Source organism: Heliconius melpomene, chromosome 16 (assembly GCF_056956725.1).
Source record: "Heliconius melpomene rosina isolate 202511_hmr_F chromosome 16, ASM5695672v1, whole genome shotgun sequence".
NCBI lineage: Eukaryota > Metazoa > Arthropoda > Insecta > Lepidoptera > Nymphalidae > Heliconius > Heliconius melpomene.
In genome coordinates, this window is record NC_140404.1 from 2,455,996 (window position 1) to 2,472,735 (window position 16,740).

At 32.8% G+C, this 16,740-nt stretch overlaps 1 protein-coding gene across 2 annotated transcripts; it reads right to left on the reverse strand.

Annotated features, from left to right (window-relative positions):
- Positions 1-2,388: 2,388 nt before the first annotated feature.
- LOC146530677 (uncharacterized) lies at positions 2,389-15,414 on the reverse strand. Of its 2 annotated transcripts, none has more exons than XM_085198833.1 (8): positions 15,151-15,414; positions 13,645-13,855; positions 11,199-11,555; positions 7,550-7,735; positions 7,094-7,215; positions 6,163-6,324; positions 3,617-3,787; positions 2,389-3,231 (listed from the first exon to the last, which is right to left on the reverse strand). In XM_085198833.1, exons 1-8 carry the CDS (start codon positions 15,331-15,333, stop codon positions 2,929-2,931), a joined length of 1,695 nt encoding a protein of 564 aa, XP_085054959.1. In that variant the 5' UTR covers positions 15,334-15,414; the 3' UTR covers positions 2,389-2,928. The 2 variants fall into 2 exon arrangements, with proteins under 2 accessions (XP_085054959.1, XP_085054960.1); XM_085198834.1 differs by having other exon boundaries at positions 15,364-15,382.
- Between the last annotated feature and the right edge of the window lie 1,326 nt (positions 15,415-16,740).

A 16,740-nucleotide genomic window follows, 5' to 3' on the forward strand; every position in this document is an offset into this window, starting at 1 on the left:
TATTTTTTTAGCGTCAAGCTAAAAAAATATTATACAACCAGTATAATACATTGTACAAAAGAATCCTAAAGTTTAAAAGGAATTCGATGTAAACGATTGAATTTGGCATTGCCTTTAAAGCTTACCTACTTATATTTAAAAGTATGCTATATTTTTACTTTTTTTTAAGTATTCATTTTGGTTTAGTTTATTTTATTATCTTAACGACATGTCATTACTTTTTTAACAAATAAAGAGTGACTTACTTCTTTTTATAATGACGCTAGTATATGCTAGCTATATATTACAATTAAATGTTCCGATAACTTAGTTTATAATCGAACATGACGAGAGACGGAATATTTTAACACTTAGTTATCTCTACCTGTCCTAATATGCGGGATAATGCGTGAAACGAGAAAAAAATACTTTTACATTGCACCACGCCAGCCTCTATAATTATTTGGATATATTTTATTAATTTCTTATTTATATTTAATTCAACTTTTTATAACAGTACAGTAACACTAGGTTCCCAAGTTCCCTTTGCCTTCCCTTCTATGTGTAGGAAGCGTAAAGCTAAACACATACACATACATACATTTTATTATAATAATCATACTCACTTGTTTCTTTCTTCGTAGAACTTAGTTCACCGCGTGTACATTCAGAAATTCCTATATTACAATTATCTCAATAAAAGATATTCTAAAACAAAAGACTAGTTATTCATTCGATACTTTACTATAGAATAAATAATAAAGATAATATTCTAGGAAAACATTATTATTGATATTAGAATTTCCATTATTGATATTAGATTCCATTAAGTATATCTTAGAATTTTCTACGTAAATCTTTTATATATATCTATATTTACTGATTTCGTGTATAGTTAACAATGAATGATGTTTAATACTATAACACTCATTAAACTAAGAAGCTATTAGAAATAAAACTTAAATAAGTACTTCTATCTTAAACTTTCCTGACACTAAGAAGTGTCCTAATGGGAAACGAGTGTCTTAATATTAGGTATTACAGCCTGAAGCTAAAAAAAGCATTATATATTAGTAAAAATAAATATATATAAGTAAATTTAAATTAATATTTAATTTCATCAAGTGGGCATCGAACCCACAACCATTCGTTTACAATCACGCATTTGTGCTCCTGCGCCTAGACTAGCCTCAATTTATAGAGAAATTTATGCTTGGAAGTATCTAAATATATTTCCATATAAAATTTCACTATAAACAGATTGATGAACTTGATTATTAGAAGATACAATAGTAAACAAATACCTATTATAATAGAATTAAGTATAAAGAATGTGAGGTATGATTAAAATTAACATATAAAGGCGACGCGGAAAATCCTTATAATAACAACAATGGCGCCTAGAGAGATGTTACGTAAATGGTATGCGAAATGCTAATTTTGTTCCAAATTATACATTTTAAAACGCTATGAATAATTTGGAGAAATATTTGGACGTCAATATGTTTATTTAGTCATTATTTATGTGTGTATTCTTTTTTAGTTTCACGCTTTACCCCATACTTAGCAGGGTAAGCAGAGGAAAACCATGAATCTATGTAGGGCGTGTTAGGGCACTCAGTTCCTATTAAAATACTTCCATTTCCTATTTTCCACCAAATTCTTGAGATATTGCGTGTTGAGTGGCGGCGGCTCAAGCCGCGCTTTTCGTCGTTACCAGAGAAGAGAAATAAAAATATTAATTTCCTCGAGTGGGAATCGAACTCACAGCCGGTCCCTTATTATATAAGTTGCATTATAACAAAAATAAGAGACAGACGCACGATGGCCTTAATATCGTCATATACGATATATTACTTCGAATGCCACACTTTACCTAAGAAAATAAATATTTTTAGTTTTAATTAAATTTTAATTGGTATTTAAAGGCTCGCTCGTCAACATCATTTCGTCGTTTAGACACGTCGCTGGGTTAAACTAACAAACCAAAAACAACCAATCTAGATCTATCATAAATTAGAACAAATTTATGCCTTTAATAAAAAGTGATATATTGTTTCGTCTAGCAACTATCATGCACTCGAGAAGATAATAATCAAAATTAATAAAATCAAATCGGCGCAGTCATCGACAGCCAACTTCAGAGCGGCCAAGACTCGTCGACAGTACTATATCTACTCGTTTACGTCCTTGACAATGCCTAAAGTATTATAAAACGTGATCGCACACGAGTTTAAGGAAAACAAGCCTAGCAATAACCAAAAATCTATTATAAAAATCGAATTTTTTTAGTTTCACGTACATAGAAAGGTAGGCAAAGTAACTCTCGATCATACGCTGTGCTACTTTCCCATGACGCCGTTAATAAAATGAGATAAAGTTAAATCCCTAAGTAAATAAAAAACAAAATAACAGTAAAAGCATATTTTACTAATAGTAACACAGACAAAGTTTAAATAACAATCACCAACAATTTCACATCATAATTAATAAAATTTTAATAAATAATACTTTATAAAATGTGAAATTTATATACATATATTTTGCTTATATTAAATAGCTAACTCTAAAATAAAAAAGACAAGACATATCTTAAACTTAAAGACAGTCAAACAGACAAAAAATTGTTTCTCTTCCGCTGTTATTTTATCCTTATTTATATTTTCTTTCAGCTTTATGCTGAATTCCGCAGTACACAATAGTTAATACACTCCTTTCCCCACTTTCCACCAAAATTTTCGAAGCAATGTTAAGTAGCGGAACTCAACGCCGCACCTTTTCTTGCCAGAGCAAGGAAATTAATATATAAAAAAAAATCACTCCCCCAAATGAGAATCGAACCCACAACCGACCCGATTACAGCACGCTTGTGCCACTGAACCACGCATACTTGCTCATAATTTATTTACAATAAAAAAACTAACAAAAATGTAATTAATAATTTAATTTTCATTTAAGGTTCTTAATATGATCCTCCAAAAGCAACCTTCTCAATATTTTCCCAGTAGGATTCTTATGAATCGTTTCAACAAATTGCACTTCCTTTAACCTTTTGTATGGTGAAACTCTGTCTGTCACATGGTCCATTATATTTTTCTCCGTAACTTCGGCACCTTTGTGTAAAACTACAAACGCTTTGGGTTTCTCTCCTGTTGAACTATCTGGAATTCCTATGACGGCTACGTCTAACACCGCCGGATGTTCTTTTATTAGGCTTTCTAGTTCCGCTGGTGGTACTTGATAGGCATTCACCTGAAAGATGTTAAGGTAATTAACATTTGAGGCCTTAATGTCTCGAAAATTGGGGAAGTGAGTGTTCCGGAGGGGAAAGGAGAGGGTTCTCTACGGGAAGAACTGTGCAGCTATCCTAACTCTTTTTTCTACCTTACCTACCCTACCGCAGCTTTGTCTTCTATAGGTACCTCAGGATTAAAAACAAAATATATTTAATTAAAGAAAGTATTGGTGTGCAAAATGTTATCAAATAAGTTTTGTGTTTAATTTAAATACCATTTTCACCGACTTCTGGAATGACACCAGAGCCAAAAGAAGAAATGAAAATATTAAATCTTTCATTTCCTTGAGTGGGAACCGAACCCACAACCCGCCGCATTTACAGTTAAATAATCACATTTACCTTAATTAATTCCTTCAATCGATCAGCAATAGTTACTGTGCCATTTTCATCTATTTTCGCTAAGTCTCCCGTCCTCAACCAATTATTTTCAAGGAAGACCTGACGATTAGCCTCTTCATTACTTTTGTATCCTTTCATAATGTTTGGACCTTTGATCACTAATTCACCTAACTGAAAGAAAATTGTAAAGTTATAAAATCTTCTAATTCATTTTTAAAATCATCCAAAATATCAATCCTTGTAAAAAATATTTATTGTATTTTTTTTTCAGCTTCATCCTTTTTCTCGCTTAGCTACCCAGGCAGAGAAAACCTTGTATTAAGACACTCCGTTCCCCATTCCGACAAATTATCAAGACATCATATGTTAAATGGCAGAACTTAACGCCGCGTTTTATGTAACAGACTGGGGAAATATAAATAATACTAGTATAATCACTTCCCCTGAGTGGAAATCGAACCCACAACTTTTGCGTTTACAGTCGCACCACTATGGCCTCAAATAAAAATACTTACGAATATAATAAAAATACAAATCATCAAACATAACAATAAACAAAAGAATTTTAACTATGATGGATATTATATTGATGCCCCTAACCTAATATGGATCCTTCTAGTATTAACGGTAAAACGCGTCATTAAAATTCTTCTAACATCAAGTTATATAAAATATCTTTAAAAAGATCTACATATCACATATTTTATTTTTCACGTATTGTATGCGTTCACTAGACTAGATAAAAAGAACGTAATCCCAATCATAATAAGATAGACAGAGGGAACAAAGTGTGAAAACACTCTGTTCCCCACTTTCCGTTGGAAATTTTGTGAAAGCCGAGTTTGGCCTTCACAAAAATTCAATCAAAAATCCATGCTTTGTTACGAGAGAGAAGAAATGAAAATAATAAATAATTGACTCCAGTGAGTGGGAATCGAACCCACAATAAACAGTACGCTTGAGCCAATGCGCCATAACGGCCGATAACAATGAAGTCATAATAAAATAATCATGATTCATACTTCCAAGTATTATCCAAGAATTTTAAAGAGTATTGTTTGAGCAATTAGAGATATTATTTATAAGATTCTACTAAAATTATGGTTAGCTGATGTCATCAGCACTAAGAGCATTGGCCTACACTTAGAGTTGTTGTAAGAAATAATTCACGTATATTTATGTATCTGTAATTGATTTTGTCAATAGAGAGATCATTTCTAAGAAAAATTTTAACTTTGTTATTTTGATAGGGATGCCATATATCAGAATATTAAACTTGATTGTAGTTATTTGTCTATAATTAAATTAGAAAGAAATTGGGACATAATTAGGACAAAATATATAAAGTAGACTAGCGACCAAGGCGCGGCTTAGTCAGTTTAAATTTATTGTCATATTATAGCTTAATTATACAAAACCTTTATCTAAATTATAGCCTATGTATTTCTCTGATCTATAAGCTATATTACTGAAGAGTTTCATCTAAGTCTGTTCAGTAGTTTTTGCGTAAAAGTGGAACAAACATTTACAATAATAGGAAGGATGTTCTGCCAGTCTTAGACTCCGCATTTATTTTACACATTCCGATATTTATTTATACATAGAAATATTTTACTCAATAGATCTCTTAAGCACGATTTTCGTATAATATATATAATACTTAAACTTAGTTATAATGACGATATTTAAATAATGTATTGCTTTTTCAACAGTGAAAAATTACTCATATTGAAATGTACTGACAGTTTTAATAGGGTATTTCCCATTTACATAATATTGAACAATACAACGAGAATATAAGTAAATTTGTATACGCTGGCAAATGCACGCTTTTATTAGGTTGAGCTGTAATTTTTATTGTTTATTGCTATATCCCGCATATAACAGAAGAGAAACCGTAGTCAAGACATTTCCCTACTTTTCGCCGAATTTTTGAGGCATTGCGTCTTGAATGGCGGAAACCAGTGGTTTTTTAACAATACTACTATATGCGGGATGTATCCCGCTGCAGCGTGAAGCTGTAGGGAGCTATTAAATTTCTTCCACTTGTAGATAGCAAATGAAAGTAAAAGCAAAAAATATATTTAAATATGGTAAAAAATACCATTATTACCGATAGTTCTTAACGATTTCTTTACTCAATATTTAAGAACAACCCTACGAAAATGCAAAGTTCCCAAACACATATTACACAAATAAATCACATATAATCAACTAAGCACATTGCTAAACACTTTACTATGTGAGTATGTCACTGATCTATTTACGATATCATTCTGTTCCGGATTCCTAGCGTTTGACGTCAGTTTAAATAAGATTTGACAATACGTTTATTGTTAAACATATATGGAAAAAGAAGCGAAATGTATTTTTTTTAGATCCACTCTGCATCCCGCTCATGGTAGGCAAAAGGAAACTTGAAAACTTAGTGTTAAGACACTTCTTTTTCATTAAAACACTTCCGTTCCCCACTTTCCGCAACTAACCCGTTTCCGAACCAACAAGCACCACGTTTAAAAAACTTTAAAAAATCGACAGTTCCTCACCTCACCAGGCCCTAAATTCTTCATCTGGTGGTCCACTATCCTCAGCTCCACGTTGGGGATAGCTGTTCCTACCGAAGTATAGTCTTTACTACCGGGTATTGATATAGTCGCTAGTGGTGCCGTCTCTGTGAGACCGTACCCTTGACCAAAGTGGATATCGCGCTGGAATAAAGAAATTACTTATAAAATTCAATTAAAGAGGATTTAATAAGAGAGGAAAGAGAAAGTTAAAGTAAAAGAATATTTTGTATTCTCTTAATAATTATTTCATCTTACACGGAATATAATTCTATATATTCTTACATGGCGCTATGACGGTTAGCTATAATTTTTACATAGGCACCATGTAAAAATATATGTTTTATTTTTCAACTGTATTCCGCATAGGTATAACAGTGTAGGCAGAGGGAACCTAGTGATAAAACGCTCCATTTTCCACTATCCGCCGTATTTTGAAGGAATTGCGGGTTGAAATGCTGAACTCAACGCCACGCTTTGCTTCAACACCAGAGCGAAGAAATGAAAATATTAAATATTTCATATCCTTGAGCAGGAATCGAGTCTTCAACCATCCAATAAAATCAATATAGGTGCTTATTTAAAATTGTTATGCGCATTGTTGAGTACCTCTCAAACTGGGGAACGGAAGTGTCTTGATGAGAATAAAAGTTCTTAATACTAGGTTCCTAAATTCCCTTTACCTATACTTACTTGCCGTAGCTAGCAAATAGCTTAGAGACACTCTGCTGTCTACTAGGCACCAATTTTCAAACGGGCATACAGTTTGGCCGATTATGTCGTCATTATACACTCAAAAAGTAATTTCATTTCTTCAAGTGAGAATCAAATCCACAGCCGACGCGTCCCACGCTATGCCACTACACTTTAAAACTACCTCTATCAATATATGGTATAAGAGTTTAAAACTTACCCCAACTTTATCTATAAACCTATGTATATCTGGCAGTGGTGTGGGTGCGGCTGCAGAAATAGCACTGTTTAATTTTTGAAAATGTCCTGCCTTAACGTTTGGGTCTGTCGCCAGGAATAAAACTGTAACATTCAATATATTATGAGTTTAAATTAAATATATAGGCAGACTATTTTCTAGAAGTTTCAACCAGACATAATTTAAATTTCAGTGGGATTTAAATAAACTATCCATTGTAAAACAAACAAGAAAATTTTAAGGTTTTGTGAAAATGCATGAAGAATTAAACTAATTACACGCTGTATCCCACAAAAACCAGGGTAGACACTGGGAACCTGGTAGCCTAGTTGAAAACAATTCCCTAAGTGGGAAACAAACCCACAACCATCACAATTGCAGTCAGGCACTGTCCCATTGCACCACAACTACCCTATCTATATTTATACTTCTAATTACCTGTAGGGGGAGCCATATAAAGCAAATGGCATTTATATGAATCCAAAGCATCTAAAAAGGTCTTAGGTTGAAATCTTGGTAGGGTTATTAGCCGCAGCCCGACAGACAGTTTGTGTAGCAAATTGACATTAAGGCCATAACAATGAAAGAAAGGCAGGTATGCTAGTGCTGTATCTTGATTTGACTCTGAAAAAAATATATAATTTAAATTTATAACGCAATATACATTTTACGATGTTTAATGCTCAAAAAATTTATTTTTATAAATTGTATCAAAAGACAAAGAAAATATAGAATGTTTTGAATTAGATATAGACCTTGCCTTTCAAATAGAAACATAATATTAAAAATTATAAATATACAATAAAAAATCTTACACTGTATTAATTATAATAAGATTGAGTTGAGTTATATTTCTAATTAGGAATAAATATATTTCATCATAAATAAATGCAAAAAAATTGTTTTTAAAAGCTTTTATTTAACTTGCAATGTATGTATGTGGGTTCGGGTGAAATCTTAGAGCTCAATTTTGAAGTAGATATCGTCAACCGATTGAGCTGAAATTTTGTATACACGTTTACTTTGGATGACAATGCACGATAAAATATGTGACGTCATTCTAAATGTAATATGGCGGACCATGCAAGATGGCGGAATTGTTATTTTTAATGTACTCCTACAATATGGGTATCAAACGAAAGGGTTCGTTGAGAGCAACTCGAAAAATAATGTTATGTCATTCTAAATCCCATAAGGAGGAAATCGAAGATAGCCGAGTATCTATTTGGTCTACTTCTAAAATATAGATATTAAATGAAATGGGTCGTTGATCGTAACTCTAAAAATAATGTGACGTTTTACTAAATCCAATATGGCGGAACATCTAAGATGGCGGAATAGTTATTATTTATGCACTTCTGCAATATGGGTATCAAATGAAAGATCTTGCCGAGAACAATTAGAAAAATAATGTGACATTACTTGAAATCCAATAGAATTGACACGATTCAAGTTTTTTGTGCTTTCATATAATGAAAGGTATGTTCGTACGATTGAGCTGAAATTTTGTATACACGTTTGGTTTGGATGACAATGCACGATAAGGTTTGCGACTTCATTCTAAATACAATATGGCGGACCATCTAGGATGGCGGAATAGTTATATTTCATGAACTTCTATAATATGGGTATCAAATGAAAAGGCTTGTTGAGAGTAACTGGAAAAATAGTGTAACGTCATTCTAAATCTAATATGGCGAACCATCCAAAGTAACAGAATAGTTATTTTTGATGCATTTGTACATTACGGGTATCAAATGAAAGGGCTTCTTAAGAGCAACTTGAAAAATGATGTGACGTCATTCTGAATCTAATAAGGCGGACCATCCAAGATGGCGGAATAGTTATATTTAATGCACTTCTATAATATGGGTATCAAATGAAAGGGCTCATTGAGAGCAACTCGGAAAATAATCTAACGTCATTCTAAATCCAATATGGCGGACCATCCAAGATAGCCGAATAGTTATTACTTTTGCAATTCTGCAATATGGATATCAAATGAAAGAGCCCATTGAGAGCAACTCGAAAAATAATCTAACGTCATTCTAAATCCAATATGGCGGACCATCCAAGATAGCCGAATAGTTATTATTTTTGCAATTCTGCAATATGGATATCAAATGAAAGAGCCCATTGAGAGCAACTCGAAAAATAATCTAACGTCATTCTAAATCCAATATGGCGGACCATCCAAGATAGCCGAATAGTTAATTTTAGACTACTTCTACAATATGGATATCTATTGAAAGGGCTCGTTGAGAGTAACTCGAAAAATGTGACGTTTTTCTAAATCCAATATGGCGGAACATCTAAGATGGCGGAATAGTTATTATTTATGCACATCTGCAATACGGGTATCAAATGAAAGGGCTTGCCGAGAATAATTAGCAAAATAATATGACATCTAGTGTGAGAAACCTTCTTCCTCCTGGCATTAATCCCGGCTATTGCCAGGGTCTGCCTTCCTACTCAACCTACTCCACTTTGCGCGGTCTTTTGCGTCCTCGGTTGGTGGTTAGACCATTGGCTCTCATATCCGGCATCACGACATCCAACCAGCGCTTCCTTGGGCATCCAGGAGGTCTCACTCCAGGAACTGATATAGCAAGGCACTTGCATCCGACATGGTTCTTAGACCGGCGCGTAACGTGGCCAAACCATCTCAGGCGGCGCTCATGGAGCTTATCCGCTACGTCACGGACCCCAAGACTACCTCGAACGAATGTGTTGCGTATGCGGTCAGACCGCGTTACGCCGCACATCCACCTCAGCATCTTCATTTCCGTGACGTGAAGCTCCTGAGTGTGCCGAGATAGTGCTGGCCAACATTCGCTGCCGTATAAAAGAACCGGTCGTATGATGCTCTTGTATATCAGTCCCTTGAGCTTGGCGGTTTTCTTCGGTCACAGACCACACCAGTGACCTCCCGCCATTTGGCCCAGGTAGCACTTATCCGGCCATGGACATCGTGATCAATGCCTCCAGACTCGTGCATAACGGATCCAAGGTACTTGAACTTTTCTGACTTAACGGCTGGCTCAGGACCTATAAGGATCGTGCTCGAGTCCGGGCTCCCGCAGGCCATGTACTCGGTCCTCGACACATTTAGTTTAAGACCACCGTTCTCAGGCGTACCCTTCCAGAGGTTCACTTTACGCTCCAGCGTCAGTCGGTTCTCGTCAATGAGTGCTATGTCGTCGGCATACATCATCAGCCATGGAGGCTGCACTACATTGAATAAGAACGGACTAAGAGTCGAGTCCTGGTGAACCCCCACCTTAATCGGGAAGGGTCTAGTGTCGTCAACAACATTCCTAACCATAGAAGCGGAATCATGGTACATGTCTCTAGTGAGAGAAACCTAGCAAGTGGTAACTAAAAAGTAAAAAATAAATTATAAGCAAAAAATCATTTTTAGAAAAAGCTTTTATTTAAACGCTTTAAAAAGGAGAAAATAAAATTTGTCTTTTAAATTTTAACTATCAACTCATAACCTCATTGTACACAATTTATATGATCATAAAAGCTTGTCGCGTTAATCAATATTTAATTAAATTGAAACTTTAAAAATTTAAATTTAGCAGATTTTACATAATTAAATTAGCACTAGTTTAGTTACACAAGTAAATCGCGCGACAAGCTTTTATGATCATATAAATTGTGTACAATGAGGTTATGAGTTGATAGTTAAAATTTAAAAGACAAATTTTATTTTCTCCTTTTTAAAGCGTTTAAATAAAAGCTTTTTCTAAAAATGATTTTTTGCTTATAATTTTATATTATGATAATAGGATGGAAATTAAATAATAATTTTGAACTTGATAGTTCAATCCCATACAAACACATACATATGTTATAATTATTCAACATGGGATTCAGTGGACAAAGGCTGACTGTATCTGCAATGTTTGGTTGGTTGGTTGATGGTTTCATCCTGGCTTGGGGTTATATTTCATTTACTGTATCCCTGCACTGGTCTTCAATTAATGATTTAGTAGGGAACATAGTGTCTTAACACTAAGTTCCCTCTGGTTACCCGACCTTTCTATATTCGGTAAATAGAGTGAAGCTAAAAAACACTTACCAGTGGTATATTGATAAAGCCTACTTCCATCACCATTTTGCTGTGCACAATTAGCAACAATGTTTTTGTGTGACAATTCTACACCTTTAGGTAAACCTGTAGTACCACTCGAATATAATAGAAAGGCAGTATCATCAATATTTGTCTTTACATCTTTTAATATATCTAAATCTATAGTATTTTCAGTCATTTCTTTATAAGATATAGTGTTTTCTGGTCGATCACCAAATGTATCAATTACAATTATTGGTATTTTTACATTGTTTTGTTTAAATGCTTCTTGTAGTACAGGTACTGTATCGGGAACAGTGATTGCTAACTTAGGATTGGACATTGATATTTGTCTTTTTACTTCATCTGAAATAGAAAATAATCAAGTCTCAAATTATATTGTAATTAAAATATTATTAGAAAACAAAAGCATCACATTTATTTGTCACATAGCATGAAATGCAGGGACAACCTAATTTCAAGACATCCCAGAAAATGAATATAATCTATTTTCCTAAGTGGAGGTCAAACCCATACCACTTATAAAATATTAGTGTACCACACAACCATAGGGGTAGTTTAGTCCCCAAATTAAGAGTTGAAATTAATTTTGTTTCAGGTTCATGACTAAAATTTTTTGTTGTCGTTTATTTCCTCAAAATATACAACCGTCGTGGTACCTTTTTCGCTTTTTGTGGGATTTTATAACTGTTATCTCTTCCTTTTGCAGTAAATTCTTAAGATTCACAGCGAAAAAGATAAATTTTAAGCGATTCACTACATACATCTTAACGAATAATTTTCAAATATTCCTTCAAAATCTAGTTTTTATATAGTCTTCAACGTTCCTTATAATTTAATTAGTAGAAATTTGTCGTGTAAATTAAAAATTAGAAGAATTATTTACAGAAATTCGAAAATTTGTTTTGACTTTTGGAAGGGATTGACAGCTAACGTATTTTATTTTATTGCCTGTATAGACGGTGTTAACATACACATTTTCCCGTTGGAATTTTAATTCGATTTTTTCTTATGGCACCGTACTTGTGAATTTGTCGAATTTAAAATGTTCATCGTACATTTATTATTAGCGCGTTTACTAGCAAAATTTATAAAAATAAATATTATATTATGGACACGACATAATATTGAATTATTTTTAGAAATTTGTTGATGTCAAAGATCATACACGTTTCGTTCTTAGATACTCTAATCGATTTTTAATTACGTTTTCTTGTCCTTACTGTTTATATAAAATACTTATATAAGACCTATAGTTATAACTATTAATTATAAATAAATATATAATTTTATAATACATTTAATTATATATTTATTTTGTTGCATTTTATAGTTTTATAATTAAAACTATTTTACCGCGTTTAATCGAGTATATTTTAGTATTAAACCCGACGTTTCAAGCATTTTATAGTAATCTAAAGTCACTGAAGAGGCATTTGTCTGTCTGTTAATACAATTATTATATCAAATTAGATGTACCCGCCCGAAATTCCCCACTGCCATAATCAAAGAACAGAACAGAAAATGTTCACCTCCCCACATCCTTTTCATTAATCTGTCCCTTATATGATGTCCTTCCTCATAAAATTCCCCGTCGCCTTAATTATCAATATTTGTGTTTAGTCCTCTACTTACGTAAATTTTTATATAGGTCTACATAGCAATATTAAAGTATGTATAGGTAACAAGTTTAAATAATTTTAAAATATGTTTATATTGTAAGTAATGTTATTTTTTTTTTACAATCTCTTTTTTACATTCTCATATCGTGTAACATCATTTTATCCAATGAACGTGACATTGGCAAAGTGATAAGTGCTCAACGGGCACGCTCGGAGTGCCATAAACTAAGAACTGAACTGAATGACAACAAACTACCGCCATCGATTTTTTAGCCATAATTGCTGTAGTACGCAATAGATTGTTGCATGATGAGCTGACTCTATTTTGCCCTCTGGTGTGGTTTAAGATTTCAAAGTTTTTAGAAGTATGCCCCTTGTGTCGACGTTGTCGCAAAAACTACATTTATACAGTATGTAGTGACTCGAGAGATTTCCCACACGCGATCAAGGCGTTTCAAGCGGTTCTTGGATATGAATGTTTTCACTATGACGTAGATCGTGCTTCTGTCGCTTTTCGTTGAAAGCGGTATGAGCCACTTTCAGTTGTCGTGAGTATTGTAATTTGTAAATTTGTAAGTGGTTTCTTCTTTTAAAAAGCTGAGGCCTTTTCCTCTCTCCTCATACATTAAGATCTCATGCTTATAAGTATCTCAAGTAGTCTTCAAGAATATTTAAAATGTTTTAATTGTTTTATTTATAATGTACAAAAATAGCGAATATCTTAGAAAATATCAATTAGGTTTACCAATTGTTATTTTTCACTGAAAATAGAGAAACATAGAGTAAGCATCGGAACAAAACAGCACACATACATGTTGTATAAATAGGGTTCAGGGTAGTCACCAGGCCTCCAGCACTCAGGATACCCAGCAAGACTGTAGCATATTCTGGCATGTTCGGCATCATCACGGCAACGGGATCGCCATCCTTTATATCAAACTTCTTTCTTAAGGACGCACCAAGTGTTCGAGATTGCTTGTAAATTTCATTGTAGGTATATTGTCTTTTAGTCACTGAACACACCTGTAATTTGAAATTTTAGTGGCATATTAATTATTGAGTATTTTTCTACGATATTTATTGTTATTACTTACTTGTCTTACAATATCTATTTCGTAAATATATTAAATTACGTAATAGGTATAAATATAGGAAGATAAATTATGTTTAATATCACTAGAAACATCTAATATCACTTAAAGGTTTGTTGACTTTCATTAATTGTATAAAAAATTAAATCATCATTAACATGTAATTTGACACTAATTCCTCGTGGAGTATCGGGACAGCGTCTGATGTGTAATGTGACAGTTGTGGGTTCGATTCCCACTCGAGGAATTTAAATATTTATTTACATTTCTTCACTCTTGCGGCGCTGAGTTCCGACACTCAACACGCAATGCTTCCAGAATTTGGGGGGAATTAAGGAACAGAACTGTATCTATACTAGGTTCAACCCTAAAGCCCACTCTGAAAGGAAAAAAATACCTCTGCTAGCCCTGAAGCTAAAAACAACTTAATATAAATGAAACATGTATTCTTTGTATACTTATTCACCACAAACATTAACCTAATCAAATGACTAACGACATCAGTTTATCTTTAATTTGTTATTTAAAATACTGAATATTAAATAATAACTAGCGAATAATATAAAATAAATATCCATACCTATATTATAAATTCGAAAGTAACTCTGTCTGTCTGTCTTTTACGTCATCAGGGCCAAACCGCTGATTTAATTGTGATAAAATACTCATATACTTGAGGGTCTCGGGATGAACATAGGATACGTTTTTTTCTCATATTTGTAATATTATCGATATATACCAATATATTAAAATACTTATTAATTTGACATGCAATTTATTCTGCCATGTTAATAACAACCGTTGCTAAGCAACGATTTGCAAAGAATGTTGTTGTTAGAAAATGTCACCCAAAATGAGCTTGCTTAAAGTATCTCTCTATTGAAAACTGAAAATAATTTCTTAAATATATTTAATAAATATTCGTATAGTTCAAGCGGGCGTAGCCGCGTCCGGGTCCACTAGTATCTAAATCAAAATCTTATCATATTAACAGTCTACTGATAAATTTAATATTTTAAATGACATTCAAAATTGCGATAAAATATTTATTTTACGCACAATAGAGTGTGTATTGGTATAAATTGTTCAATTATTTATAGTAGCCACCTTAAGTGTCTTCAAAGAAACACAACCTTGAGCCATCATATTGTATTGAAATTATCATTAATTTTACAATAATTTTTCAGTATTTTGCAAAAAAAATTATATAATTTTTTCTTTTATTACCAAAGCAGTTTTATTCGACCATTTCTCTATATTACTCCAAATATATTCAGGAACAGGCATCTCTGGTATGACAACATCTTCAAAAGGGGATTTCACGACATTATCACTAGCCCATATATGTTTTAATTTTGCCAAAAACACTTGTTTCTCAATAATTTTCGATAAAAGTCTGCTTTTTAACATTTTTAAATATAATTATTATTTTATATTCACCTTGCAACACGACTATACCGTTCGCGGAAGATTCGCACTGTGATATAGACACTTTAACTTCATATTTTCATTCGACATCGAATGATAACAGCGTTTTGTTTCCTAGCTCTTTTTCTTATAATTATTAATTATTATTTTTTTATATACTTTTGTTAGAATTTTTAAAATATATATGCAATTTATTGTGCGAGTAATTTATTCTAGGAAATTAAGTAAAATTCAAAAATGTATTTTTAAATTATTTTTCGATATTTATGTATTTATAACAATCGCGTATATTAATTTATTTCTGCTGAGTTCATTGGCTGCTACTTAGAAGCCACTGCTGACTGACATTGAATTAATCAGTATTGTAATTATTTATAAACATTGCTTGTCGGTAGAGCGGACTCTAGCATACAATAATATCATGATTATACAATAATTCTGGGCAAAAAACTCGCTTCCGTTTCCATTTTACTATGAGGATATCTAGCAGTAATTTTTATGTTAACGATTATTTATCATATAAGTATAAGTAATAAATAAGCATACGGCATACGGTCACCTGATGGTAAGTGATCACCGCCGCCCAGGACCCCGTGTAACACCAGAGATGCCACCGGTGCGTTACCGGACTGTAAGGTGGAGATAGGTTGGTTGGCCCTAGTAGAAAGGGTAAAAAGTAATATCCTCCTCCACTCCTTGTAAAAAGTATTATCACCGTGGAACGTTTATTCTTTAAATGTAATTTGTACTTATTTTAAATGTGACAATCTAGTTACATACCACTTCGTTCCCCATTTCTCAGAATTTTAAATTATAGAGAATATACAACGCGCTTTCTTAAGAGAAGCGATCGAGACTGGGACAGTATTACTTATTTAATAGTAATATTTTGCTTTAACAAGATTTTAACCCTCAATAATTTTACTCAATACATAAGGTATTAATAGTTAATATAAGGTATTAATATTAATAGTTTATAGAAGATCGATATTTATAAACATTTACTTAATTAGATAATTTAGTTGTTTTAAAAGGGTTATTTAAATTAATAAATAAATATTAGTACTTAGAAAATAGATTTTGCAAAGACTCAATATTATAGATTCATTATTTTACTTGAACAATAAGGATGATTTCTTCTGCCCTATGATCTTTAAATAGTTTTCTGCGTGTACCTAATATGATTAAAATCATCATTTAACAGGTGAACAATTAGAATAAACATTGATTTTAAGATTGACCTTCTATTATATAATATTTTACTTTAAAACATAAGGTAGACCGCGCATTTCATCGTCTATTCTCATAGTCAAACGGAACTGGAATAAAATATTTCAAACGCTGGCAACCCCTGTTTGCGGCAGGAATTTTCCAGGCAACCCTGTTTTA